This window comes from Carica papaya, chromosome 8, assembly GCF_054855325.1.
Source record: "Carica papaya isolate Zhongbai chromosome 8, ASM5485532v1, whole genome shotgun sequence".
Taxonomy (NCBI): Eukaryota; Viridiplantae; Streptophyta; class Magnoliopsida; order Brassicales; family Caricaceae; genus Carica; species Carica papaya.
In genome coordinates this window covers 4,909,546-4,936,758 of record NC_142316.1, presented here as the reverse complement: position 1 = coordinate 4,936,758, position 27,213 = coordinate 4,909,546, and the positions used below count along the sequence as shown (strand labels likewise).

The window sequence follows — 27,213 nt, the reverse complement described above, 5'->3', positions numbered from 1 at the left end:
GACTTAGTGAGTCGGTCAACAATTACCCATATGGCATCGTGTCCCGATCGTGCCTTGGGTAGTCCCGATACGAAGTCCATGGTGATGTGTTCCCACTTCCATTCTGGAATCGGTAAGGGCTGAAGCAACCCCCCTGGGCGTTGATGTTCTGCTTTGACCTGCTGACATACCAAGCACTTAGATACGAAGTCGGCTATATCTCTCTTCATCCCATTCCACCAGAATCGGGGTCGCATAGTTTGGTACATTTTTGTACTTCCTGGATGCATGGCGAATCTTGAACTATGGGACTCTGTCATGATGTCTCTTTTTAATTCATTGTCGTCTGGGACACACATTCTGTCCTTGAAACGAATCAATCCGTCGGCAGAGATCTGAAATTCTGAGTTCACTCCCTGTTCTGCATCCTTCTTGCGGTTTACTAGGGCGGGGTCGATTGACTGGGCTTCCTTTATTCTTTGGATTAACTCGGGTTGGACTGCTAGGTGGCTCAAACATGTGGCCCTCTTCAGATCTTGCAGTCGAACCTGCTGCGTAGCCCCAATGGACCTGCATTCCGAAACCATCAGATGGGCTAGGGTGCCTGCACTCTTCCTACTGAGGGCATCGGCTACTACGTTGCCCTTACCTGGATGGTATAGGATGTCGCAATCATAGTCCTTGAGGAGTTCCATCCACCTTCTCTGACGCATGTTGAGATCCTTCTGAGTGAAGATGTGCTTCAAACTCTTATGATCGGTGTAGATCTGAAAGGTCTCTCCATACAAATAATGGCGCCAGATTTTCAAGGCGTGTATGATTGCGGCAAGCTCCAAGTCATGGGTAGGATAGTTCTTCTCATGATTCTTTAGCTGTCTAGACCCATATGCTATAACCTTTCCATGCTGCATCAGGACACAACCCAGGCCCAGATAGGAGGCATCACTATAAACTGTATACCCTCCTGATCCACTCGGTAGAGCCAGCACGGGTGCAGTAGTCAGTCGCTTCTTCAATTCTGAAAAACTCCTTTCGCAGTTCTCATTCCAATCAAACTTTGCATTCTTCTTTGTGAGTCGGGTTAGAGGGGCCGCTAGACTGGAGAACCCTTCGACAAACCGGCGGTAATAACCCGCCATCCCTAGGAAACTGCGAATTTCCTTAACTGTTGTCAGCCTTTTCCAACCAAGTACCGCTTCAACCTTTTCGGGGTTCACCGACACCCCTTCCTTCGATATAACATGTCCTAGGAAGGCGGTTTGCTCGAGCCAAAATCCACACTTGCTCAACTTTGCATACAACTTCTTTTCCCTGAGTACCTGGAGGACTTGGGCAAGATGATGAGCATGTTCTTCTCTACTTTTTGAGTAGACTAAGATATCATCAATGAACACGATGACAAATTTATCCAAGAACTCTCTGAAGATTCTGTTCATTAGATCCATAAAGATGGCCGGGGCGTTGGTTAGCCCAAACGGCATAACCAGGAACTCATAGTGTCCGTACCTGGTTCGGAATGCCGTCTTGGGGATGTCTTCTGCTCTCACTTTTACCTGATGGTAACCTGATCGTAGATCTATTTTAGAAAAGACCTGTGCACCCTGCAACTGATCGAAAAGGTCATCAATCCGGGGGAGAGGGTACTTGTTTTTAATTGTTACCTTGTTTATCCTTCTATAATCAATACACAGCCTCAACGTTCCATCTCCTTTCCTTGCAAAAGTAACCCCGGCACCCCATGGGGAAATGCTGTGTCTAATGAAGCCACTGTTTTGTAGCTCAGTGATTTGTTTCCTTAGCTCTTCCATTTCGATGCGGCTCATTCGGTAAGGAGCTACCGAGATGGGTTGGGTTCCTGGCTGTAAGTCTATGGTGAACTCGACCTCTCTGTCCCCTGGTAGACCGGGCAGTTCATCCGGAAATACGTCTGGAAAGTCTCGGACTACTGGAATCTCTTGGATACAAACTTCCTTCTTGGGTTTACCTAGTTAGGGAAAATACAATATCAACGCACTGGGAATTAAGAAGAAAAGAATTTGTCATTAGGGAGAATCAGTACCGAATAATTTTATTAACTTGTAAATGGCTCCTCGTTGGGAGGATTAAATACAATCTTTTTATTAAAGCAGTCTATGGTGGCGTGATACGCCGCCAGCCAATCCATTCCTAGGATTACATCAAAATCCCCTGTGTCTAACCCTATCAAGTCTACCCTCAATTTCCTATCTGCTATCTCCACGGCACATGCCCTGTAGACAACCTCTCCTAGTAATGTCTCCCCCCCAGCGGTAGATACAAACAATAATGAATCTAGTCTATCAGGTGATACACAAATTTTGGAAGCAAGAACATGTGAAATAAAAGAATGTGATGCACCAGTATCAAACAAAATATGAGCAATGTGGCCAGAGATAGTATACATACCATGTACCACGTCCGGGTCTGCATCGGCATCCTTCTGGGTAAGGTTGTAAACTCTGCCCTGGATTGGAGGCCTCCCTTGATTCTGGTTCCTAGGGCACTCCCTCGCATAGTGCTGGGCACTGCCGCATATGCGACAGGTGTTGTTGAGGCGGTAGCAGGGTCGGTCCCCATGATCCCTGCCGCAGTACTGGCAGATCTTCCCACGAGCTGCCCCCATAGCCTGAGGAGGGCCCTGAACGGCAGGCCTGGGTCTCTTACTGGGTTGGACAGGCATGGTAGGCGCTGGCCTGCGGAGCGGGGCTGAAGGTCGGGAACTTCCCGTTAGCTGAGGGCGGGTGTCGAAGCTCCTTTCTATGATCTGCGCCTTTGCCAGGACTGCCGAATATGTCTCGAGCTCCATCACCAACAAGTGCTGTCTGATCTCCGGGCGGAGACCCCACTGGAATTTCCTGGCCTTTCGGCCCTCATCCAACAATGTCTCCGGGGCATGTCGACCCAGCTCCAGGAACTTGCGGGCATACTCCGACACTGTCATATTACCCTGGACCAACTGAGCAAATTCAATTTCCTTTAAATGTTGGATGTGCTTAGGGAGATACTCCGCATGGAAAGCCGCTAGGAACTGCTCCCAAGTAACTGGTACAGGCAAGGTGGCCCGCTTGAGCTCCCACCAGCGTACTGCTTCCCCTACCAGCATGTAGGAGGCAATGGCAGCCCTCTGCTCAGGAATTACTCCCAAGGTCTCAAATGCTCTCTCAGTCTCCGCCAGCCAGTATTGGGCCTCTTCGAAAGAGGATCCCCCTGAAAAAGTAGAAGGGTTCAGTCTCCTGTACCTCTCTATGAAGCCGGGGTCGATCAAGGAGGGAGCGGGGTCCCGAGGTAAAGGAACTGGGGCCGGCTGAGGGTGAACTGGGGGACCCTGTGGTGGCGCCTGCTGATGGGGTGGGGGCACTGGAATATGCTGTGGCGGTACCTGTTGGTACTGTGGCTGTGGTACCGGGTCGTACCGCGGCTGTGGTGCCGGGTGGTACTGTGGAGGAACAGGCTCCTGCCGGGGTGGCTCGGGATCAGCCTGCTGTAACGGGGGCTCAACCTGCGCTAGCGGAGGAGGTCCGGGTAACTCCCTTCTCTCCTCTTGCCTTCGCTGGGCAACTACGAGAGCTTCCACCATCTCATATAATCTGTCCAAATCCTCCCGAAGCGAATTATCTTGGGCCGCTCGGTTTAGTGGGGGCCTTCCTCTCCTCATTTCTGTGTACCTGCATTTACAAGGAATGGTTGAGTAACGACCCATCGGTGAGTATTTTTTTAAAGGACTATAGTGTAAGGGATGGGTCCGAGGAAATGCGGCTCTGATACCAACTGTAACGGCCCCGGAAATATTAAAATGAAATGAGTATTTAAATATATCAAATGCGGAAGCGAGATCAAAATTTCAGTTAACATCCCTTACACGAAAAACCAGAAACGTACTTAAAATATAAAAGATTAAACTAACTAAGAGAGAAACTCGAAAATAAAACTATGAGTATGACTACAGAGTCTCTAGGTATCCCCTTCGTCGTCCTCCTGCGGAACGGGCTCGGGAACCATGTCTTCCTGATCTGAAATGGTTAAATAAGGAGTGAGCTACACTAGCCCAGTAAGAACATCACGATATCTCACCGTCACGGAGGTAAAGGTGGGTAGAAAAACACAAAAAGACCAATGGAGCATAATTTACAATAAACTCGTTTATTAACATGAAAACCTTTACCATCCACTTACCTTGGTGGAATTTATGAAAACAATATGAGAAAAACAATAACATCATCATAATCATTGAATAATCTAAGCTGTAAAACATAACACTTATCACGCCTCTTGTAATTCAATCATTGTACAACATATCTTTTTCTCATTTACCAGCCTACTAGTATCCGTGGGGGTCCATAGGGGTTCCGCTACCCGTTAACCTTTAACATTCATAATCAGTTTCCAGGACCGTCCCCATACCCCGTCCGGTATGGGCGCCAAAACCATAAACCTCAATACCCCGTCCGGTATGAGGGTGAAACGGGCCGTCCCCATACCCCGTCCGGTATGGGCGCCAAAACCATAAACCTCAATACCCCGTCCGGTATGAGGGTGAAACGGGCCGTCCCCATACCCCGTCCGGTATGGGCGCCAAAACCATAAGATCTCCATACCCCGTCCGGCATGTGAGACCACAATCCCGGTAGGGTTCCCTACGGACCCGGTCCGTCCACCATCTCCCAGGATATCTAGTCAGGCTGACCCCATCATACAATTATCAGTCTATACAATGTTTCATTTCCCTTTTTCCTCAATAAGCATCATCAATTCACATTTAAACAAGCAAATCGTAATTCATGCCGAACAGACAACATACAGTATCAGTTCTTCAGTCATTCAACCCATAATTAATAAAACAGTAATATATGCATTCGAAACTATAAAATGAACACATCAAACCCCATAATGCATTTAAAGCTGTAAAACAGGCCAAATAACAGTAAATCATCAATCACACTAGACTCGGGCTCCATTAGCAACCTTAAGCAATTTCACACATGCGTTAATTCAAGAAATACCGTTTTATCATTTTGAACTTTAATACCGTGATAGGAAATAGGGTGAGGGGTCCTTACCTGTTTTCGGGATCCGAATACGATTCACAGTGCGCCTGCAGGCTGTCCCTAATTTTCCCTGAATTTTTTCCCGGGAAACTGAAACACACTAACAGTACCTGCACGTGTTCCAAAAAAAATCCAAATTAGGCCCAGGGCCTCCTTCGGCCCAAATCGCAACTCCGGCACGGCGGCTCCGCCGTGCTCCGGCGACGGCGCCGCCGCTGGCGGCGGCGAGTCGCCTCGGGTTGGCTGTTTTCGGCCGTTTTCGGCCGAATTCGGCCACGCTCGCATTGGTCCTTGTCAGAAAACAACCCTAGGGCCCTCGGGGGGCCAAAAAATCACGGAAAAACGGAGCTTACCGGCGGCGGCGCTCTCGGGTGCAGCGGCTCTCCGGCGAGGTTCGTGTTTTGGTGATTCGGCTCCGGTCAACCTGTAGAGAAAAGAATGGTGATCACGGTGATATAAAAATTGCATCGAACGGAGGCCGGGAAGGGCCTCGTCGGAGGCAAAAACCGAGAGGGGGCGCGGCGGCGCCGCTGGGCTTCGGCCGCGTATTCCGGCCGTTTGGCCGGGATTTCGGCTTCGATTTGGGCATAGGAGGAATCAGTGGGGAAAAACGAGTCGGGGGTATGAAATTTACCTCGATCGGCGGTCGGAAATTTCCCCGGTGCGGCGGCGAGTGGCGGCGGGTGGCAGCGGTCGGTCTCTGGTTCGTCTTCTCCGGCGAGCGGCTGGCGGCTAGGGTTTGTGGTCTGGTGTGGGGGTTCTATTTATAACCCCTTGCCTTTTGATCACAGCCGTTCATTTTGTTTTAATCTGGGCCGTTCGTTTTTGATTGAATCTGGGCCGTCCGATCGCGTGATTGATCTGGGCCGTCGGATCGCACCCACGCGGATCGCCAACGTGGCTCCTTTTGGAGTGACGCGGTCTTGCCACGTGGCAGGCCCTGGTTGGCCGGGTGCTGACCGGGCTTGCTGACGTGGCCTTCCCCTTTTTTTTTTTTTTTTTTTTTTTTTTTTTTTCCTCCTTTCCGGGTGCTACAGGACCATCCTCATACCTCGTCTAGTATAAGCACCAAAAGATACCATCACTCAATACTTCGTCCGGTATGAGCGCCAAATTACCAATTTTCGATACCCCGTCCGGTATGAGGCAATGTTCACGGTAGGGTTCCCTATGTATCTGGTCCGTCCACTATCTTACAAAATATCCAATAAGACTGTCGTTCATCCATCCACTTAATCAAACAATTTTTCGCTTACCTTTAATTTTCAGTTTCCCAATTTAATTATAATAACATAAAACAAGCAATACATGCATCAAGAAAACACAATCGCATCATCATACAAATTCTAGTGTTTTATTATGCATTCGAAACTGTAAAATCAATCAATCAGTTAAACACGATAAATAGTAATAAATAACAGGTTCCGACTCTATTAGTGATATGTAATTAATTATGAATATTTTTTAAACCACACAAAATAACGTATTATTATTAATTAAACTTCAATTCCATAACATGGAATAAGGTAATAGATTTTTACTCGAATTGGTGTTCCAACGTTGAACTTTTGGCTGTACCTATTGGCGGTCGCCAAGTCCCTAAATTTTTTTTCGGGGATTAAAACACACTCCAAGTACTTTAAAATACCCAACAAAGCCAAAAATCAGTATTAAAAACTATTTTTGGCCAATTTTGGAGTTCCGGCATGGTTTTTAACACTGATTTTTTCGGTGACGGCACAGCTGCCCGCGGCAGCAGTTTGCCTCGCGTTGAAAGTTTTCGGCCGATTTTGTACCCATTCCTACGATAAAAGACGTTAAGGGGCATCGGTTGGTCAAAAAAGTCAAAAAATTAAAGTTTACCAGCAACAGAGTTTTCCGGTGCGTCGGCTCCCCCAAGTCACTTTCACAGTTAGGTGTTTTGCTTTGGTCAATTTGTAGAGAAAGGAATAGTGATTACAATGGTGGAAAAGTTACACGAAACGAAATTTGGAAAGGGTCTTATCAAAGGTAGTTTTTGTTTTTTCCCACAGCAACGTCGCCAACCTTTGCGCGCAGTTTTCGGCTCATCTGTCGGTTCTTTTGCTCCAATTTGACCATGGGGGTGTTCAAAATAAAATTTCGAGTGAATGGAGAAAATTTTACCTCTTTTGGCGGTTGGAGGCGGCTCTGACATGGCAGCAGGGGGCGGTTGACTCCATTCTCGACGACTGACTTTCTTCTCTGAAGGGGGGGTGAGCGGGGGAAGGGGGGGTTTGGCGGTTAGAGTTAGAGTTTGGTGTGAAGATGATTATTTATATTCGTATCCTTTTAACCTGGGCCGTCCATAGTATATGATTTGAACTATCCGATCGCGTTTAAATAGGAAGTGAATCTTAACTGTTTATCGCGATTTGATCTGAACCGTTCGAGTGAGTTTAAATAGGAAGTGGATCTGGACCGTTCATCGTGTTTAATCGTGACCGTCCGATCGCGTATGAGGAATGAACGGATCCGGACCGTCTGTGTGCACAGGAACAAATTCGGACCATCCGATCGCGTATACGCGAATCGCCAGCGTGGCCTCCTGCATGGCACTGCGTCAGCGTGCTTTGCCATGCGGCGCGCTCCGGTTTGTCGGGACTGCTGACTTGACGTCCTACGTGGCACAATGTTCCTAAATTTCTTTTTGACCATTTGTTTTTTATTTTTCTTTTAAAAAAACCTGCAGAACCCAAATTTTCATCCATTTTTTTAAAAATTGTTTTCAATTTCATCATCCATTTAATTTTTTTTTATTTTTACATTAAATAAAAATTTAAAAATTATATTTATACCCTTAAAATTAATTAAGGGTATTACATTTTAAAATTTGAAAATTGTAGGTATAAAAATAACTGACATCTTTAAAGTTTTTATTTAATGTTATAAAACTATATTTGGTTGAGATTTATAGAATCTGTGTATTTTGTTTTACCGTCTTAAGAAATTTGTGTTATCGTTATTTTTATGCGATTTGGGAATGCAAAGAATCCATTTGATTTAATTATTATCTTAATGATCGACCTAATTATTACATTAATTTTTATAGATAATTATTACATTGGTTATTCCTTTTTACCCTTTTAATTACATTTTACTTTATTTATATTTATATTTATTTTACTTTTATTTTATTTTGTTCAACTTCCATTACATGCCCATAAAAAAGAAAGAATTGACTCAGTGAACAAAAAAAATGAAGAAAAAGAAAAGAAAAAAAAGAACGAAAAAGAGTGAAAAAGAAAGAAAGTAGATGGGCGGCCTCTTAAATTGAGACCCAAGCCCATCGGCCCAGCCTCAAGTTTGGCTCCTCAAAATGACGCCGTTTTGAAGAGCTTAATTTAAGTTTCCTCCTCCTTGTTCATCAATGAAAAAGGAAATTCTGGGAGTTGTTTGGGGCGCAGCCATGACTCAAGAGATCATGGAAGAGAGGTGATCGTTCCTGCTTTTTATGATTCAGGAACTGCTTTATGCCGAAAGAGAAAGATAAGTGATGAATCTTATTATACGTATCATTTATGATGATAGTAACTGTTGAAGGTAAATTTATACGTACCTGTACTGTACATATATATGATAAGAGAGTCTCTAAATAAAATATATGTTACTCACTGGACATTCACATTCTCGGTTGGAAGAAATAAGTTAAGCTCCATTGAAAAAACTGCTGTAACAAGAGCAAAAGTCAGTAGTAAAGTTTGGGAGTAGTTCAAAAAATGATGAAGACAAAAAAGCAAAGCAAAAGGTGAGAGGATCCTAAAATTTCCAAGAGGATATTTATGGGACCCTCTTATATGGGTTTAGTCTATAACCCAATGAGGAAACTACTAGCTCACTGCACCTCCACCAAACCCAATAAGACAAAAACATACCCAAAATTTATTTACTGCACCATTTATATATATATATATATATATGATGTATATTTAAAAAAAGTAAGTTTGGAAAAGTCAACGAAAACAAAAGTACATTTACTGTTAGAAACATACAAAAGTATGCCAGCCTTTTTTATGCTCATCATCATCATCTTCTCTTTGTTTTGTTCTTGGGAAAGTTCCTTAAAACCAACGGGGGGAAACTGGGACAGAGCCTGCAATTCCTACACGCTCGCTTTATGAAGATAAAGAAAGAAACCTTTCGACCAAGAATGACTACTATTTTCCATTTATGGTTTTCATTCAACATATTTTCTATATTTATTTTGTTGGAAATGTAGAGTTTGATGTTTTATATTTATCATAAAAAATATTTTATACATACTATAAAAAATTTTATGACAAAAAAAATCATCATAATTTTTTTATATAAAAATTTACAATTTTATTGACGACGTATTTTCGTTTTGTCATAATAAATTTTGTATTTTTTTTAAAGAATTTTTTGTGCTATATCTTGTTATAATTGCGTGCATGATGACAGTTTGTTTTCTCAACCCTGTTACAAAATGAGCTAAAAATTCATAGAAATTCTACTCAGAAAACCGAAGTTAAATTAAAAATAGCATTTTGTAAATTGATTTTCACTTAAATCTCTAACAGCCTTTTCTCTTCTTCACTCGATTGAAAGGCAACCAAAAGGAAAGCAAGCAATTCTACTCGTGCCATTACCACCCATGGACAGGTTTAGAAAAGGCTTTACAAGACGTTCTCTACCTCTCAGCTACTGCAGTAGTAGAAGGACACATTAGGGTTGGTAGTATTTGCCGGAAGATTTACTGGGTGTTTGCGGTAGACCGTCATCGTTGTTGCATTCGGATGATAAACTTGATTAGCAGCAGTTGGTGGTGTTATACTTTTTGAAGATAAGAATCCTGATGATGCTGCAGCAGAGAAGAGTGGCACTGGATTTGATCCCAAACACCGAGTTTCGAGTTGCCATGTCCAATTTGGTACCATTCTCTTCTCCATTGCTCTTTCCTGTAATATACAACACAAACATGAATATATATATATTCTTTCTGTAATTTCACATTCATGGCTTCTGCCAGGCCTAGTTTTTGTGGTAGTTTCTACTACAAGGTCAAAGATGTCTGAGATGCGCAGTAAGCACTTCGTGATCTCACAGAGACCTAAGATGATCTAGTTTTCTCCTTCAATCAAAGTCGTGGTTTGGAGAAGAGGAGAATTTACTAGGTCCCAGATAATTCAAAATGGAATTTATGTGCATGATGAATTAAGAGCTTATAATGCTGAATTGAAAACATCAATCATACTAGTTGAACTACATACAGAAATGACCTTATTGTTGGGAAAGAAACTGTTTGGACCTCCCCAGTTTGGAGGGTGATCAGATACCGTTGCAGGGCCATGTGGTGGTTGCAACTTTCCTGATACTATCACCGAGTTTTCAATCTGCACGAAAACAGGAAGGGTTTCTAAGGATTAAGTTTAAAATCTAAAGCTTTACGTAATTCCAGAAACAAAGGAAATTGCAACAGATGATCTCCATTTTACCCTGGCTCTCCTGTCATTATGCATACTATTGCGACTGCTCTGGAAACAGAAATCATTCATGTCGTTACTCTCTTTTTGTGCAGTGCTCGAAGCAATTCCCAAATTCAGGTCAAGAGTCTGATTTCCATCTGCAAAATAAATGCTAACAACTCAAACTATAGTGATCCACAAAAGAAGTAGGGAGTTCTTTGCTTGACACCCAAAACAAAAAAAAAGCCAACATTAGATCAAACGAGACAGCAATTTGTACCTTCATTTTCAGCTTCTAATATTATCTCTCCATCATACGAGCTTGGCTCAAAGTTCGTCACAGCTTCTTTCCCGTTGCACTTAATGGCAGCCTTGTCATAAGCCCTGAGTTTCCAAAGAATAACAACACATAATTGAAATGGAAGTCGATAGGTGTGAAATTTAGACATTTTAGACATAAAGAATGAAGGAATTCATGATTATTAGAACCTTGCAGCGTCTATCTCGCTATCGAATAGTCCAAGATATACATACCTGCATGTAAGCAATGCATACAATCCAATAAAAACCAATGTCCCACTTATTTTCATAACTAATTCAAAATTTCATTTAGTTTCTGAAATTCAAACCAATATATATAAACTCACATCTTAAGAAAATTAGAACAGAGAAATTCAATTAAATCTGCGTTTGAAACAGAAGAATTGGCCAAAACAAAAATTGATTACGGAAAGAGTTTCTCACTTTTTGCCTGGAAATTGTCCCATACGAGCTTCCCATCGCCCGCATTTGTGCAGTGTCACTCCTCTATATTTGGAGCTTCCTCTCGAAAATCCAGTACTCTGGCGACGCAGGATATGCACAAATTCTTCCTTCGTAAAATTATGCATCTGCACGAAAGACATAAAAGCATCACAACCATAAAGAGAGGCAAAACAGAATCAATAAACTGAACCAAATTACATTGATGGTAATTCTAAAATCATCAAGTGGACCTACCTGCTTAATGTCTTCAGTATAATCACTAACATTAAAATTAATATCGGCATCAACCCCACGAAATTTTATAGCTGCTTTATCATATGCCCTGACATAATAAACTACATAAGAACCCAAAACAGGAGGAAAAAAAGAAACAAAAAACCAAAAACTCCATGAACTTCTTCCATATATTTACTAGTATTAGTACCTTGCTGCAGCATGAGCAGTGTCAAAGCCACCTGAAGCATGGCAGATTAACAAAATTATAGGATTTTGACAAACCAATCAGAAAATCCAAGTCCTAAAAGATTTTGAGATCAACCCAGAGCTAATCACAAGCTTAATCTACTCACCTAAATATACTTGTTTTCCACAATCCCTGAAACCAAGCACCCATCAGAACCAATACTAATTAACTCCTCAAAAGGAAAGTAATCAAAGAATCACGGTGATCAAACGTGTCATGGATTTTACTAACCAAATATGCGATTCCCATCTCCCAGTCCGCCGATAAAACGTGACTCCACGATACTGTGAGCTCCTTGACCTTGGCCCACGCCTGCTCTTCTTCGCTGGTTGCTGCTGGGTTGCAATCCCCTGCTCCAACGGTATACCGTATTCCACCACCCTGCAACCGAGATCCAGCAATTGCCGCGTGTTTGAAGACAATGAACTAGTTCCGCTAGCACCGATTCCACTCACTGGGAAAAACTGGATCGTCCGATCGTGAGTATCATCAGCTTCATGTGCGTGAACTCTCACTGTTTTCTTGTTTCTCGTCGTGGAATCCTGGTATTCATCGTTGGTTTTTAAGATATCGAAGGAGTAAACTAGAGGGTGGGTGTTGGAGCAGGAGTCATCGTCTCCGGTTGCCTCGGCATTGACAATAGAAGAGTTGAAGCTACCGGAACTCTCCATTTGGGTGGCGGGAGAAAGTTGCAGAAGCTTATCACTGAACACGTCAACTGAATCGGAGCTGGAGGCAGTCCCCAGATTAAGATCCAGCATCGTAGAGGAAAAGGAGAAAAAGTGTAATCGAAGAGAAGAGAAGCAAGAAGAAAGAGTCTTGTTGTTTGTGGTGTTGTCTTGTTGATGATGGTGCTTGGCAATGGAGCAACGAACAAGGAAGAAGAAAAGAGCGTGTGTGGGTATTTTGGGAAGAAGAAGAAGAAGGGACCCTTTGTAAAAGAAAGGATGGGACGTTTGAAGGAACAAGTAGCTGCTAAATTGTTACCATTTTAGATCATTTCTCAAAAAACTTTTTCAATCAACTTAATTTTTGAGAGCTACTACCCAACCCGTGATTTTCTTTTTCTTTTGAATGGATTTAGGGTTTAGGTGGAGAAAATTGAATGGCATAATAAGCAGACAGAGACAGAGAGACAAAAGATAAAAGGGGTAATGGAGAGGAAGATGATGATCGTAAGAAGCAGAGTGTCATTGACTGAGAAAGGAAGATGGTGGGTTTGGACTGAAGGTGTAGAAGCTGTTTTTATTGTAAAAGCCTGCGTTCTTGGTGTAACTCATGAACCTCCATTTTGCCTGACAGATTTTTTCCAGCTTTCACCACCATTCTGTTTGTAATAAACTCAATCCTTCATTAAAAAAAGGAACTCATTTCTGTATTTCATTTTATTCTGATTTTTGCAATAAAAAATACTGTTGAAAATGATTATAAAAGATAATATTCTATCACAAATTTCACATAGAATTTAAAGCATAAACTCCATTACTACTATTTTTTAAAGAAGATTTCTAGATGATATTTGCACACTAACAACAAGATAACCAACACCATTGGATACGATTATTTAATGAATACTTTATTTGAAAAGTTATGAATTTGAACTTCACTAACAATATAAAATTTATTATTTTTTAAGTGTATTATGAACTGATAATAACTGATTTATAATATTCGAACGAGATCAAAAGTTTAATTTATTAATGTATATTGGTGTAGTTATAATAATGAAATTGAGTTTTATTCCAACAAATTATGATGTACTCAAGTGGGGAAAGAAACATCTTGTAACAGTTAGATTCCTTGTTATGGTAGCTAAACACGAGGTAAAAAAAACTCAATCTAACATTTTTACTTAAAAAGATAATAACATATATACATATAGAGTGAAAATGTTATAAGTTATAATATAGTAATCCAAAGTCCCTAGGATTAGTTATTAGTAGAGATATGACATTTAATGAATTTGTTTCACTAAACAGTTAGAATGAGAAAGCAGTAATACAATCAGATTACGTTGTCAAAGAACGAGTAGATATAAAGGTTGATAGTCTAGTAGTTCAATTCAATAATCTAGAGAATGAGGCGTAAATTCTTAATCAAGAAGATGATAATGTATCTAATCAACAACCATATAACATTACAATAAACAGAGAGAGAAGAATGATTAAACCACTAAAGAGATATAAAAATCTAGTTACACAGTATTATCAGTTACATGGATAATCGATTTGTAGAAACAAAGTAATTTAGACGTAGATAAATTGGTTTAGGGTATAGTGAAGAACTTGATAACAAATATCAATTCATTTGAGACATTATATCATAGGGTATTAAAGTTATACAGAAGGAGTATACACACGAGGATCCTATAGATATGATGACCAGAGCGATTCCGTTTAGCAAATTTAGGTATTGCCAATACTTAATTAAAGTATGCAATACTTAATAGTGTCCTTGTAATGGCATGTTGGCAAGACAACATAATGAGATAATTATTTTTGATGTCAATAGAGATAATTCAAGCTAGTATATGTCGATAGAAGTAATTCAAGCTAATATAAAATTTGTTAATGTGACTTGATTATGAGAATGTTTTGTGTATATTTTATACTATTTAAGAAAAAAAACTTTTAGTATTTTGTCTATATAAGATTTTACAATTCCATCAGTAATGTACTCTCAATTTTTATCATAACAGAAATTTATTTTTAGTTTTACTCATGAAAGTAAATATACTTATCGAACTATGTTAAACATTGTGTGTTTTCTTATCTTATTTTTTATTTTGTGTGACTGTAAACATATTAGAAATTTATTTTTTCAACAATAACGTTATTGGAAGACCCTTCATTAGGAATGACTTACTTACTTTTTGAACTCGTGATCAAGTATAAGAATTATCTAAATCAAATTAAAAACTAAGAATCTCTCTCTCTCCCTCCCACATTTAAAAAAATAATAATAATTGTGTTTCAAATGCTATGATCAAATTTATATAGCTTTGTAGTTGGTGATAGTAAAATAACCATTTAGCAAAATTTTGTTAATAACCCACAAGTCTCATGAAAAATTTTATAAATTTTTGTCCATTGTTATTTATATATATTGTTGTTTCTCCATATATATATATATATCATAGTATATAATATAATATATTATTAGTTTTCTAATCAATTAAAGTGAGTTGGTTGTATAATATAATTTTTTTAATAATTATATTAAAAGCATTGCATGAAAAGAGGAAGCAATGATGGGACATATATAATATATATATATACACACACACACACACACAATATATAAATGCGATGAAGATCATAGATGGATAAATAAAGTTTTTCTTGTATTAAAAAATGTGCAAAATTGGGTGCTACGTCGTAGGTTTGAGCGGGGACTATCCGTACACGTCGACCCACCTACCTTATTAATTAAAGCTCTTTAATTTTTTTAATAATTAATATTTTATTATTATTGTAATTTTAATTTTAGTATCTTTTAATTAATTATTATTTTTAACCCATTAGCTGTTAATTAATCAGAGTTAATTAAAGTTTAATTTCCCTTCGATTCCAACTCCACTAAACCATCAACTGGAATGTCTCAAGAAGAACTGCGATGCAAAAATTGGAAAAATGTTTAACCGATGGTTGTGGTGAGTTCATGTCTGAGGGACGAAGGATGTTCGACCGAAGCCTCTGAGAATGCGCCGAAGGAAAAGACAGAGACTTCTTGGAGATGAAATTTTGAAAAATTGCGAGAAAAGAATGACTTCGATGGCTCCAAATTTTTGTTGTGTGGTTTTTATACCAGAATGGTTTTTAGCGGAAGAGATTGAAGAAGATAATAATTACAACTTTCATTTTTCCTTCATTTAAAAACTTATGTTAAATTTGAAAAACTCAAGAACTATTTTATAACCAAAGACATATTTAGATTTAAATGAAACATGAAAATTATCACCTGATGGATCCCTAAGATCAAAACAAGATCCTCCATCTAAACTATAATCCCTGCTCAACCTTCTGCAATCAACGAAAAACTCTTCGATATGCAAAAATACAACTTTCAGAATGCGAGAGCTGGCAACTTCGAACTAAAATAATAAGCTGCTAAATTTGTTTAAAGTCAAGACCCCTGGATTCCCATCAAGTAAGTTGGAATGTGATATCTCTTATCACATACATGTAATTTAATAATGTCACCAAAAATCTAAGCTGCAAAATCAAAAATGAGACAGAAGAAACAAGCATGGAACTTTCTGACTCCTTACATTCATGAACACCCCAAAATAAACCAAGAAAATTACTGAGAGACACCCAACCATTTGGAGAAATTTTCAAACTCAGTGTAATCACTGTCGCTTATCATAGTTTTGAACCAATTCTTTCCAGCAGCCTTGATTGCAGCTGCTTCCTCCTGAAAGAAACAGAAAAACATAAATAAATTTACATGAACAAACATATTAACCTACACCATTTGTTAACAGGCATACAATTGAGCCAAACAAGTTAAAAGACTCCATGACTCGACCGCAATAATATGTTTACAGTTACAAGTTATACATGCAAACTAAATCACTATTTAACCGAAACAAATACAAACTAAAAGTGAAACCATACTTTAAGATATGTTTTCAAAGTAAAGCAAGATTCTTTTTGTTTTCATTAGAGATAATGTTAAGGCATGCAATCATCAGTACCAAAACAGGGTAAAACCATCCGTACATTAGTATAACAAACAGATATAATATACTTCAACCCTCAAATGAAAATAATAAATTGAATTACATACAAGTTATTCTTGCAAATAGGAGCTGCTACTCCACTAGAAAGAATACTTACAGCTATACATACAGATATAATAATTCAAATGAAATCCTTTCAAGCTAGAAACTGAAACTTCTTCATGTTATGTTCATCAAATACAGAAGCATAAATCATTCGACCACTAAACTAAAGAAATTGGATTAGCAACAAGCAGAACTAAATCAAGAGACAAACAATTTCAAGAAGCGAGACCAAACTTTAACATCCAAAGTAATATAATAATGACGAATTACAACGTATTCCAGACATATAGAATTCCCAGTGTGCAAAGTTATAAAAGAAATGAAAAGACGACAGCTCAAAGTAAAGCGAGATACCTTTGTAACAGGTTTCCTCTTCTTCTCCAGCTTATCCTTCTTAGACTTGACGCGCTGGGCCTCGGCCAAAAGAGCCATCCTCCTCGCTGTCTTGGCGTAAGGGTTGAGTTTGAGCATCACATTGAGGTTCTTCAGTGGGTTCTTCTTCATCTGCGCCCTCTTCACCTCCTTCTTGATCGGCTTGACGACTGACTGCACCTCGTCCGAGTTGATGATTCTGGACAAGTCTGCATTCACCATCTTAGAACGTGGCAGCACGTAACCCTTCTTGCTCTCCGATGGCTTCTCGAAGGTACCATAAATAGAATCCAGCATCTCAAAAGCAGATTTCGTCCAGATCACGAACCTTCCCAAGTGCCCACCAGGAGCCAACTTCAGTAGATTCAATCTCTTCACATTCGCCACCTCCACACCCGGAATATTCCTGAACGCTTTCACCAGCTTGGCACCTTCAGTACCATACACGATCAGTGGACCCTTGCGCGAGATATAACGACGGTTCCTCATCTTACCTTTTCCAGGACGAATGGCGTGGCTGTCCTTCGCCTTCTCCGCATCAGGATACGCACCAATCTGCTTCAACACCTTGATAGCCGCCGAAGTCTTCTCAACCCCCTCCGCTGAGTCACTAATAACCAGTGGCATTTCCGGCACAGATTCAATGCGATGGCCACGAGCCATCACCAAGGAGGAGATAGCAGAGGCGGCGATGGCCGAAACAACTGCGTACCTCTTCTGATTCACATTGATTTTCCGGTGCCAGCGGCGCCAGATCTTCGTCGGAGCGAACATACGCCCACCACGGCACATGTTCCCGAATGCACCCTGGCCCGCGCGGTGTGTACCGCCACCGGGAACACGGGGGATACGGGAAACGGCGCGACCAGTACCCCAGGACTCGGCCGAAGTCTGGTGACCGGCACGCTTCGACACCGCATATGGCTGGCGGCTATTCTTTGAGATATTGGCGTGAACGAAGTTCACGATATCTGGGCGGATTGAGGCTTTCATGACATCGGGAAGGGTTACAGTGGCAGCTGAATCAGTAGCCATGTCCCCCTCCAGGGGCTGGACGGTGACGAGAGGTCGGGATGCTGCGGCGGCCATTTTCTTCTTCCTGGTTTTGCAGATGAAGAAATGCTGCGAAAGTAAATATATACCTAGGGTTTAGTCGGAAAAAAAAAATAATAAACCGAGGGAGTAGGGATTAGGGTTTTATTTCTTTTTTCTTAAATTGCAAACATGATCTTCAATTTTAGATATTGTTCAATTTTGTCCCAACATTTAAAATTATTACAAAACAGTCCCTAAATTTTAACATTTTTTTTTTTTTTTTTTTCTAATAGCATCTTTTTCAAGTTAAATTAACTCATATCTTAAAATAAATTTATTTGTAACTTAATTGATATGTACCAATCATATTGTAAAAGAAATTATTAAATAAACTACACTTATTAAAACTTAACTACAATAAAAAAATAAGTAACCAAATTAAAAAAACAAATAGTGAAATGATTAGGAATTTTTTTTTGTATAATTAAGCTACGTTCTTCTATTTTAATGTCTTTGATTAATAGTTTAATTTTAATCTACCATGAGTTTTCTTTTGTATTGGATCGAAGATTGAGATGCTTAGTTCTTAATTTTTAATTTATTTAAGTGTTTAGCTTTATCTTTTTAGTTTAATATCATACTCTTAAAAAAAATAAAAAAATTTAAGTGGAGGACATCATTAACCCCATATGGTACTTAAGGAGCTTATTCACTTGGAGTTCAAAGGAAACTTTTCCTTTCTCTATCAATTTTGATTTTTTATACTTAGTCTTTACTTTTAGTTTTATAAATCGCGAAAGAAAAAACTCAGAATAAATCATGCCCTTTATGTTTCGTAATTTCATACGTTCTCCTCCTCCATCCTTTTTCTCCATGTACACTTTTGCATAGATCATATTTTAAGAAAGCTTTTAATTTTAATTATTGCGTTTTAAAAATATACTTACAGTTATCATATAAAATAAAATCTATTTTTAATAAAAATTAAAATTTAATAAATTTAAATACAAGTTTGATCGGGTTCTTACTTGAGAGAATATTGAATTCTCATATAATAAGTCATTAAAATTAAACAAAAGATAGATAAAAAAAAAAAAATTCAATTATATTCTTAAATTTCTACTTATTTCTTTCTTCGTCTTATCAAAGAAAACTAAAATACTTGACAACCCTATTAATTTTTCTTTTCTAATTGATTTGTTTAATTTTTAATGTTGTATTTAAAATGCAGGACATCTGCATATGTTCTCGTAACGAGTCTTTCGATTAAAAAAAAAAATTTACATTACAGTTTGACTAAATGACATTAAAATTGTTACCATTTTTCTTTAAAAATAAACAACCATGCCCACACTACAAAACCTATATCAAATTGAGATAGATGACAATACATTTCAATGAGCTATTAGAATCATCTTAGTTTAAGCAGGAAAATAAGCAACTCTTCATATGATGGCTTGCAAACAATGTTGTCTTTTGATTAAAAATAATAACAAATAATGTTATACTACTCATACAACAGTACAAAATTTGGGCACAAGACAAGTAATTACACGCACAAGCCAGAAGTATATCACTTGCAATGGTTTATTCAAACTCTCATGGTTACATTGCCCAGGTAGCACAATGCGCAATTAGATATTTTTGGGTATATCTCAAAAACAACAGTGGAACCTCCATTAAAATAGACTTCATAAAACTATTCACAAATTTCTCGTTTTGAGTGATTGTAATCATTTCTAACTGAGGTCATTAGATCTGGATATCAAAACAGACCATAATATTAGTTGAAAACCTTCAAGAACTCCCTTACATCTCTCTTCATGGCTACGACTGGATGTCCCCAACTTCCGACTTTCCTGCCATTCTGTGCAAAGAATCATTAGTTACTCTCAGTTCATGGATTGAATATCGAAGGCTTACTACGACTATGACCAGAGATCTTAGACAGAGTGAAGGAAAAAGGGGAAAGAGAAATATAAAAGAAAAACATACTTGTCAGTAATTCAAGCTCAACATGATACATCATTTGTCCCGACACCCATTCCCACTGTTTTTGTATTAACATCATATGATGAGAGGACCTTCCTCTGAACAAACCAAGAAGATCACCTAGCTTAGGTTAGAGAAACATCACTGGAAATATATATGAACCTGGGCAATGACCAACCAAGATCAAAGATGTTAACTAGAGTAATCTTACATTGTCATTCTCCAGTCTTAAATCATGAAAAATGAAACAAACTATGAAAGCATTCTAGAGGTAAAAAAAGAATCCAATAATCATTATATTTATCTGGTGTTGATCTTTTCTCTTTTCTCTTTTACCCGCAGTAGTTATTGTGTCCTAGAAATTAAGTTATTTTCAAATAATAAAAAAGAAAGTTTCCTAGCAAATTCTATTTTTATAAAATGTATTCTTTAACCTTTGGAATGTGAAACTTCCTTAGAGATTTTATTCTTTTCAAGAATGTGGATGGTTCAAATTAGAAGTAGCTACCAGAATTCTTATGGATAGTTAGAAAAGATCTTGTTTTTCTTGAAGACCAAAGCAAATGTCAAAAAACTTAATGATATCAGATTCATATAATTTTGCAATTGAACTTGGAAAAAGAAAATGAGGATGGAAATACAAATACATGCTTCAGTTGAAAACTGTTCCTCGCAACAAGTGCACACATCTTTTGCAACTAAAAATTGAAACAAATTATTGAAAAATAAGATACTTACAATTGGCTCAAAATCGGGATTACACAGGTTAAGGGTCATATTCCTCATCAATAACAAAACCTGCACACAGGTTACAAAAAAATTGCAATTATATACAATAACTTTTGAGAACTTAAAATGAGGGAAGTTTTAAGCAGCACCTATGACATGAACACAAAATTTTTTTTTTGAATAAATTGTGTTGTTAGGTCAAGTTATGACTAAATATAATCATTGAAATGTAGTCAGATATTAGAAAAGTACATCATGCCATCTGGAAATTCAGAGACATGAAATTATCACAAGTACTAAATGATCAAGCCATGAATTATTTATTTATTCATTTAAGTTCACTTACATACATCTTGATTTGATAAGGAATTAAACAAGCCACATTGAATCACATGTTGCACAAAACGAAGTCACAAGCTCGTGTACGAGGCTTGTGATATTTAGGTACTACAATGTGTTTATGTCAGCCAATTTGGGAAGGCTTATCCTCCATAAACTACTGTCTGTGCTATTGCTTCATTTTGTTTTGTGCTTTTTTTTTTCCCATCTTCTGAGAAGACTTATTTGTCATTGTTTAAGTAATATGTAATTGATCTAGAAATGTATGAGAACCAAACTCATAGTATGTCAATTGGCACCATTAATCCGAATGTTTAGAGTAGAGACCATCTAAAGTGCCATCAGGTTAAGTGTATTTTAACTCACAGTTTCAAAATTTATAGGATCCATTTCCTTCAGTTTTTGCACATGACCTTTGGTGTCTGGATCAAAGACGCTCCCGATGAAGCTATACACTTCCGCAAAATCTGGTAGACCTACAAAAACAAGGTAAAGTTAGAGAGCTCACCTTTTCACTAGAGCACATAGAAACACTTCAGGCAATGGACAAAAATCCACTGTAATCCAGATGATCACCATGGAGAATGGGAGTTTGTTTCCCCTGCTTTGGCATCTCAGAACCAGATATCAATCTACTTGTGCTTCCAAAACCAGTAATACCGGTGTTACCAATTCTTGCTACACCCTTTGATCCAATATCAGCTGAATCAGTAATGTTATATGCCATAAGAAATGCTGGAAAGTTCCTTTCAGTAAAGCTACTCTACGGATAACAAAACACATCCACATAACACATAAAGAAGTATGCACACCTTCGGCTCCACGAATATTGGTAAATTCATCCTGCAGTGGCATGATTTTGCTTGAGGCTGTATGTATAATCAAGGAAGCTTCATCCCATGAAGCATATCCGGGTGAAACAGTGTTAAGTGAAGAAGGATAGGCCATGGATGCTTGCAGAGGCATTAGAACTGATAATTAGATAGGAGGTCAGATTGTTGGCATTGACAGGCAATTTATTCAATTAAATGAATTATTTTATTTGTGAGATAGCCAAACCATTTTCGGTGTAAGATAGCCAAACCATTTTTCGGTGCCTTTTGAGGGTAAGGATGGGCAGCTTTGCGCTTGGGGCGAGGAGGAGGAACATGGGCGATTGTCCCATTTTTCTGGACCTTCAAGAAATATTTTTGGGCATGACTCCTGATCTGCAAAGGCAAAGATTTAAGGGAAGAATGAGCGAGAAACAAGAAACAGAAAAGGTAACCAACCAATCTGGAGTATTGCCTTCTAACCTGGATCACTGTCTTTGAACCCACAAAATCTTCAATCTTTTTCCAGTCTCGATCGAACCTGATCAAAGAGGAAAAACACCCAAATGTCAAGCTTAGGATATAGTTCCAAATATGACACATAAAAAGGTAAAAATTCCCCACTTCCCGTTAAATTACACTTTTAGCAATCATTTCAAACTAACTCTTCTCTGATACAAAGCCTCAGAGTACTATTTGGAAGGATTAACAAAAAAAATGATTAAGAAAGACAACACATGGCTAATATAGAAAGCTACTTCGGCAGTTGTTAGATTGATATTCAAATTGCCAACAAAAAAATTAGTTTTTTTTTTCTTAAGTTGAGAATTGTCAATTGAATAGTAAAATTCAAAACATAATTCAGTGATTAAAATTTATTGTCATGTATATATATTTAAAAGAATAAAGGAAATAAAACAATTCAAGAAATTTATATTAATATTATAAACAGTTAAGAAAATATTTGTTCAAAAAGCAATTTGTGGAGGTATTATAAGTTATAAATAAGCATCTACATATTTGATTAATTTAATTGGAACTAAAATGGAGTGAATCATAGAACTTTTGAATCAAATCATGGAGTTTACTATCAAATTCAACAATTCACTTATGTATCATGGCATATTATAATTGACCCATATAATTTAGATCTTTTTATTAGTTAATAGAATTAAATTTTAAAAATACAACTCATGAATTTATATGCTAATAACAGTGACTCCTCCCACGTTGGTAGGTGGCACCATCCCACATATGTGACTTCTTATCCTCGGTTTCAAGCCATTGAAACCAAAAAGCTGTTAGGCTAATTTGAATTTAAAAAAAATTCGAAGATCATTAATTATCGACAATACAATCTGCAGGAGAAACACAAAACAGTCCCTCCTAAAGGGAATTTTTTGCTAACTTCAGTCAAAACAAGGTTAAAAACTCTCTACTGAGACACAAATTTCTAAATATGAAGAAGGCAGTAGTCTAAACACATCTACTTTCATATCCTTAACCTTTCAATAACGATTTGTCCCGAATGGACGGCATAGTCAATTTTATCAGAAACCTAACAAAAGATGTTTGACTCAAGTCAAAATATGACAAACTTATAAGTTATTTCGATATCCTACAAAACTTTTAATATGAAACTATTAAATAATTGATTGAAAGATTTTCTATCTTTGTTCACATTCAACAATTACAGGCATTATGTTTTTTCAGTCCGATCATTCCTAAACAAATTGCGTTTCAGAAACTTTATGATCTCCAGCATTTCTTGAATAATTAACAGCAAAATACTGAATGAACTTCATGCCGACACCAAAAAAACCCCCAAACCACGAAAAAGAATGCGCTGATCATCACTAAGTACAACAAACTAGCAGAGTAACAAACGATGGGAAAAATGATATTAAAACAAAAAGGAAGAGAGAGAGAGAGAAGGTACGGTACAGTTGAAGAGCTTCGAGGAACTTGTCGTGCTCCTCTTCGGTCCAGCTCTCACGAGACTTGGTGATGGTGTAGGGTTTCCTTACCTTCTTGCCAGAGGCATCGGTAGGTGTCGATGATGAAGAAGTGGACGGCGTTGACGACATGGACGGAGGAGGTTGTGAAGCAGGTGGAGGATTCGGTGATGATGAGGAATTCATAGTTCTGTGGTGGGAGAAGAATTCCCGAGGGAAAGTCCTGTTTTCCACCAATGGTCGGCAGGGGGTGACTCGCCCACCACCACAATAAATGTCTGGTTCCTGACGAGTGGAGATCGTCGACCACGTGTTAGTGTCTAACAGATCCGCAACCGTTCCATGGGGCACAACTAGGCACCAATTAGGCCTACTCTCTCCTTGGATCTTTTTTTTTTTTTTTTTTTTTAAATTTATATCTTATTTAAAATTTATAAACTCAAATGTTATTAAAAAATAAAATTTATTATTTTATTAATATATTATAAATAAATAATTATTAATTTATAATATTTAATATAATAAAAATTAAATTTTAATTTATTAATATATTGATAAAATTGTGTGACTGAATTAGATGTAATCATATTCAATAATAATATATTTGAATTTTTTTTTTATTGAAGAAAAATAAAAAAAAGATACTTTGATTTAAATTTAAAAGTATTAAAATATTTACCGGTCAAACTTGGTGAAGGAAGTGTTTTCTTACTATTATTATTATTATTATTATTATGATAAATGTGAGTCTTGTTTTGGTAATTTACTCTTAATCTTATTAGTTTAGCGCTCTAATTTGATTTATTTAGTGATTTATGTTTAATTAGGTTTAATTGTTTAATTTGCTAGTACCACTGTCAATGGTCCCACCAAATGAACAAAACAATTGAGTATGTATGATTTGTTGTTTAAATTAAATTGAAATTATGTAAAAATAAAGTTTATAAATATATTTAATTGGGACAGAATATGTTTGAATTTATTTTAAAAAACTCGTTAAACTCAATTTTATGCTATTTGTTAATTAAAAAATAATATATATATATATGATATTAAATATACACAATAAAAAAATTGTGGGTTCATCACCAATTATCTCTAACTAATAATATATGAATTTTATTAAAAAAAGAATTATTAATCTATACTATTACTGGCCTTATCCATCGAGGACAATCCACGTGGCAGAATCTAGGGCTTTGTTAGATAAGATTAAGATGAAGATGATGAGCAAAGAGAAGGTCTGTGCTTGGACGTCGATGGATATTCAAGCTCGAATAGGAAACCTCACATGTTACGGCTTTTCTTCAACATCTTCCTCCTCACCTTCTCCCTGTAGATTTCTCTGTTCGCGTAAAGACTCTGAAAACTCTCAGCAAAATGGTGAGCTTCTCATCTTATGATTTGCTTGATTTTGGATTAAGAGTTGATTTCCTTTATGAATGTTAAGTTCGTTTTATCTTATCAGGAAGGAAATAGGAAGCTAGCATCATGTTCTTCATAGTTATATTCTATTTCTGTTATGGGTTTAAGGAAATAGGAAAGTAGCATCATGTTCTTCTTAGTTATCTTCTATTTCTGTTATGGGTTTTGTGCATTTGCTGGAAATGATACGTGCCTCATGTAAAATTCTCTAAATTAGTGCTAGTATCAAGTTTATTGGATTCATTACTCTTTCCACTATCCAAAGCTAATACTAGGAGGAGACGTGATATTTCTTACCACTTCAAATTAGGCATAAACAGGAAAAGGAAACTATTTTTTACGATGCCAAATTGACTGAAAGATGCTTATGATCCATGATTGAGGGCAGTTGAATGAAATTTTATAGTAGTCATTGTTAGATTTTAACACTAATAGAGTTGCCTAATAAGTATATAAATTACTTGAGATTTTTATATGACCCATGATTGAGGTAATAGTTTAGAATCACCTCTGATAGCATGATAGATTGTTATTGATCAAAACAGTAACCAAATATGAGGATCAAAATGGTTTATTTATTTTTTGGGCCATTTTCGTAAGCTACATAATTTTTGTTAGAATCTGACAGTCACATAATCTTTTAAAACGTTTTAGACTCGTAATATCTTTAAGTCAGAATCTTGCTAACGCAGTCAAGTTATGATGCTTATGCAAGCCTTAGCGACAGACTCTTCTCTTGTAACTAGAGGGGATTGAGAGAGGGTGCTTATGAGATGATTAGTAATTCCCTCCTATTATATATTGCCTTTGATTGTATAGAGAGCTAGTACATGACCCTTGTGTCATGTAGAAAATAATTGTCTTTGGATGATATAGGTATACCGATATTATTTTTTGTCGACTGGTTCATTGGAATTGTCATTTTTCCCTTATTTTGACTGAGAAAAGGTTAATGGAATCTATCATTTTGAATTGCTACAAAAGTCAAGTAACTTTTCGTATATCTCAGGTGATAAGTTCTCAACTGACTGGGATAAAGCATGGTCAAACTTCAAGAAACAAGGGAAAAAATCCCTCTTCTCTCAGTTTTCTCCAGATAAATATGTTAGTTGGAATCCAAGGCGTTCGGAATACCCACTATCTGAGGAGGTCGATCCTATTAAGAGGACAGAACGATCGAACCTACAGCTGTGGACAAGTCCAGAGTTTACTCTCGGAGGAGCTATTGTAATACTAACATTTCTTCTGATCTACACAATTCTTGCACCAGTCAAATAATCTGATATAGTTTTTGTTTCCCTACGAACGACTAAATGGACAGAGGGAAGTGGTTTAGGAAAGAGAATTGTAAATTTAAGTCAAGCTAATTTATTTCACAACGATTCTAGATTCTCAAGTGCAATGATCTTTACAATGTTAGACCTAAGTTATTTGTAAACATAGTATGTAAGTATTTTAGGACAGACTGTATAAATCTTGAATATAAATAAATTACTTATTAAAAATTAATAAGAATACATATTTGTTATCAACTCTAGAGAGCCATGACTAATTCTTTCTTTCTTCTCTTTTCTAGAGTCACAAGAAGATGACTTAGCCATATGCAAAAATACAGTTCAATTTTTCCAACTAAATCACAAATTCCCAACTAAATCATGACCCACAAATTTTTTTCCGCAACCAACTATTTTGAGATCCTTAGTTTTAGCTTCGATCCTCTATGTTTGTTCTTGAACTTTTTTCAAATTAGCTGGAGATCATTTGTAGGTTGATCTCAACTGTAAAGATGAATACATGTAGACTTGATCTGCGCGTTTTTCAGACTAGAGCTTTCGAGGATTTTCTCAGCTTCCAGAAGATGTTTTACCAACCAAATAAGCTGTATATCCAAGTGTTAGCAGATTCAAAGCTCATACACTTGAAATGGGAATTCATTTACATTTTCTTTGCTGTTTTCTATTCTATGTGGACCTTTTTGTCCTTTAATAATTGCTCGTCATATGCAGCAGCAATATCGGCTAGAGACTGAAAAAAACATAGTGTTTAAAATA

The 27,213-nt window shown here is 37.6% G+C and overlaps 4 protein-coding genes and 1 long non-coding RNA gene across 7 annotated transcripts; 1 reads left to right on the top strand and 4 right to left on the bottom strand.

Annotated features, from left to right (window-relative positions):
* Positions 1 to 5,106: 5,106 nt before the first annotated feature.
* LOC148240400 (uncharacterized) lies at positions 5,107 to 6,054 on the bottom strand. Its single transcript, XR_015814022.1, has 2 exons — positions 5,677 to 6,054; positions 5,107 to 5,466 (listed from the first exon to the last, which is right to left on the bottom strand). It is a non-coding gene; the product is annotated as an uncharacterized LOC148240400 (long non-coding RNA).
* Positions 6,055 to 9,549: 3,495 nt separating this feature from the next.
* On the bottom strand, positions 9,550 to 13,045 carry LOC110809852 (APETALA2-like protein 3). 2 transcript variants are annotated; one of them, XM_022035806.2, is made up of 10 exons: positions 11,946 to 13,045; positions 11,821 to 11,846; positions 11,676 to 11,706; positions 11,486 to 11,573; positions 11,231 to 11,376; positions 10,976 to 11,020; positions 10,767 to 10,870; positions 10,517 to 10,644; positions 10,292 to 10,414; positions 9,550 to 9,979 (listed from the first exon to the last, which is right to left on the bottom strand). In XM_022035806.2, exons 1-10 carry the CDS (start codon positions 12,473 to 12,475, stop codon positions 9,719 to 9,721), a joined length of 1,482 nt encoding a protein of 493 aa, XP_021891498.1. In that variant the 5' UTR covers positions 12,476 to 13,045; the 3' UTR covers positions 9,550 to 9,718. The 2 variants fall into 2 exon arrangements, with proteins under 2 accessions (XP_021891498.1, XP_021891499.1); XM_022035807.2 differs by having other exon boundaries at positions 10,301 to 10,414; positions 11,946 to 13,044.
* Positions 13,046 to 15,808: 2,763 nt separating this feature from the next.
* On the bottom strand, positions 15,809 to 18,038 carry LOC110809904 (large ribosomal subunit protein uL4-like). The gene is made up of 2 exons (XM_022035881.2): positions 16,858 to 18,038; positions 15,809 to 16,130 (listed from the first exon to the last, which is right to left on the bottom strand). Exons 1-2 carry the CDS (start codon positions 17,962 to 17,964, stop codon positions 16,017 to 16,019), a joined length of 1,221 nt encoding a protein of 406 aa, XP_021891573.1. The 5' UTR covers positions 17,965 to 18,038; the 3' UTR covers positions 15,809 to 16,016.
* A 1,322-nt stretch (positions 18,039 to 19,360) lies between these two features.
* RVE8 (Homeodomain-like superfamily protein) lies at positions 19,361 to 24,058 on the bottom strand. Of its 2 annotated transcripts, none has more exons than XR_015813980.1 (9): positions 23,727 to 24,058; positions 22,266 to 22,323; positions 22,055 to 22,178; positions 21,783 to 21,941; positions 21,547 to 21,672; positions 21,337 to 21,446; positions 20,641 to 20,700; positions 19,906 to 20,064; positions 19,361 to 19,777 (listed from the first exon to the last, which is right to left on the bottom strand). XR_015813980.1 is itself a non-coding variant. In XM_022035876.2 (9 exons), the coding sequence occupies exons 1-8, from the start codon at positions 23,921 to 23,923 to the stop codon at positions 19,923 to 19,925; spliced, it is 912 nt and encodes a 303-aa protein (XP_021891568.1). In that variant the 5' UTR covers positions 23,924 to 24,056; the 3' UTR covers positions 19,361 to 19,777; positions 19,906 to 19,922. The 2 variants fall into 2 exon arrangements, 1 of the variants encoding a protein (XP_021891568.1); XM_022035876.2 differs by having other exon boundaries at positions 19,906 to 20,000; positions 23,727 to 24,056.
* Positions 24,059 to 24,939: 881 nt separating this feature from the next.
* Positions 24,940 to 26,558, top strand: LOC110809885 (2,3-bisphosphoglycerate-independent phosphoglycerate mutase). Its single transcript, XM_022035852.2, has 2 exons — positions 24,940 to 25,120; positions 26,172 to 26,558. The coding sequence occupies exons 1-2, from the start codon at positions 24,955 to 24,957 to the stop codon at positions 26,438 to 26,440; spliced, it is 435 nt and encodes a 144-aa protein (XP_021891544.1). The 5' UTR covers positions 24,940 to 24,954; the 3' UTR covers positions 26,441 to 26,558.
* Positions 26,559 to 27,213: the final 655 nt, after the last annotated feature.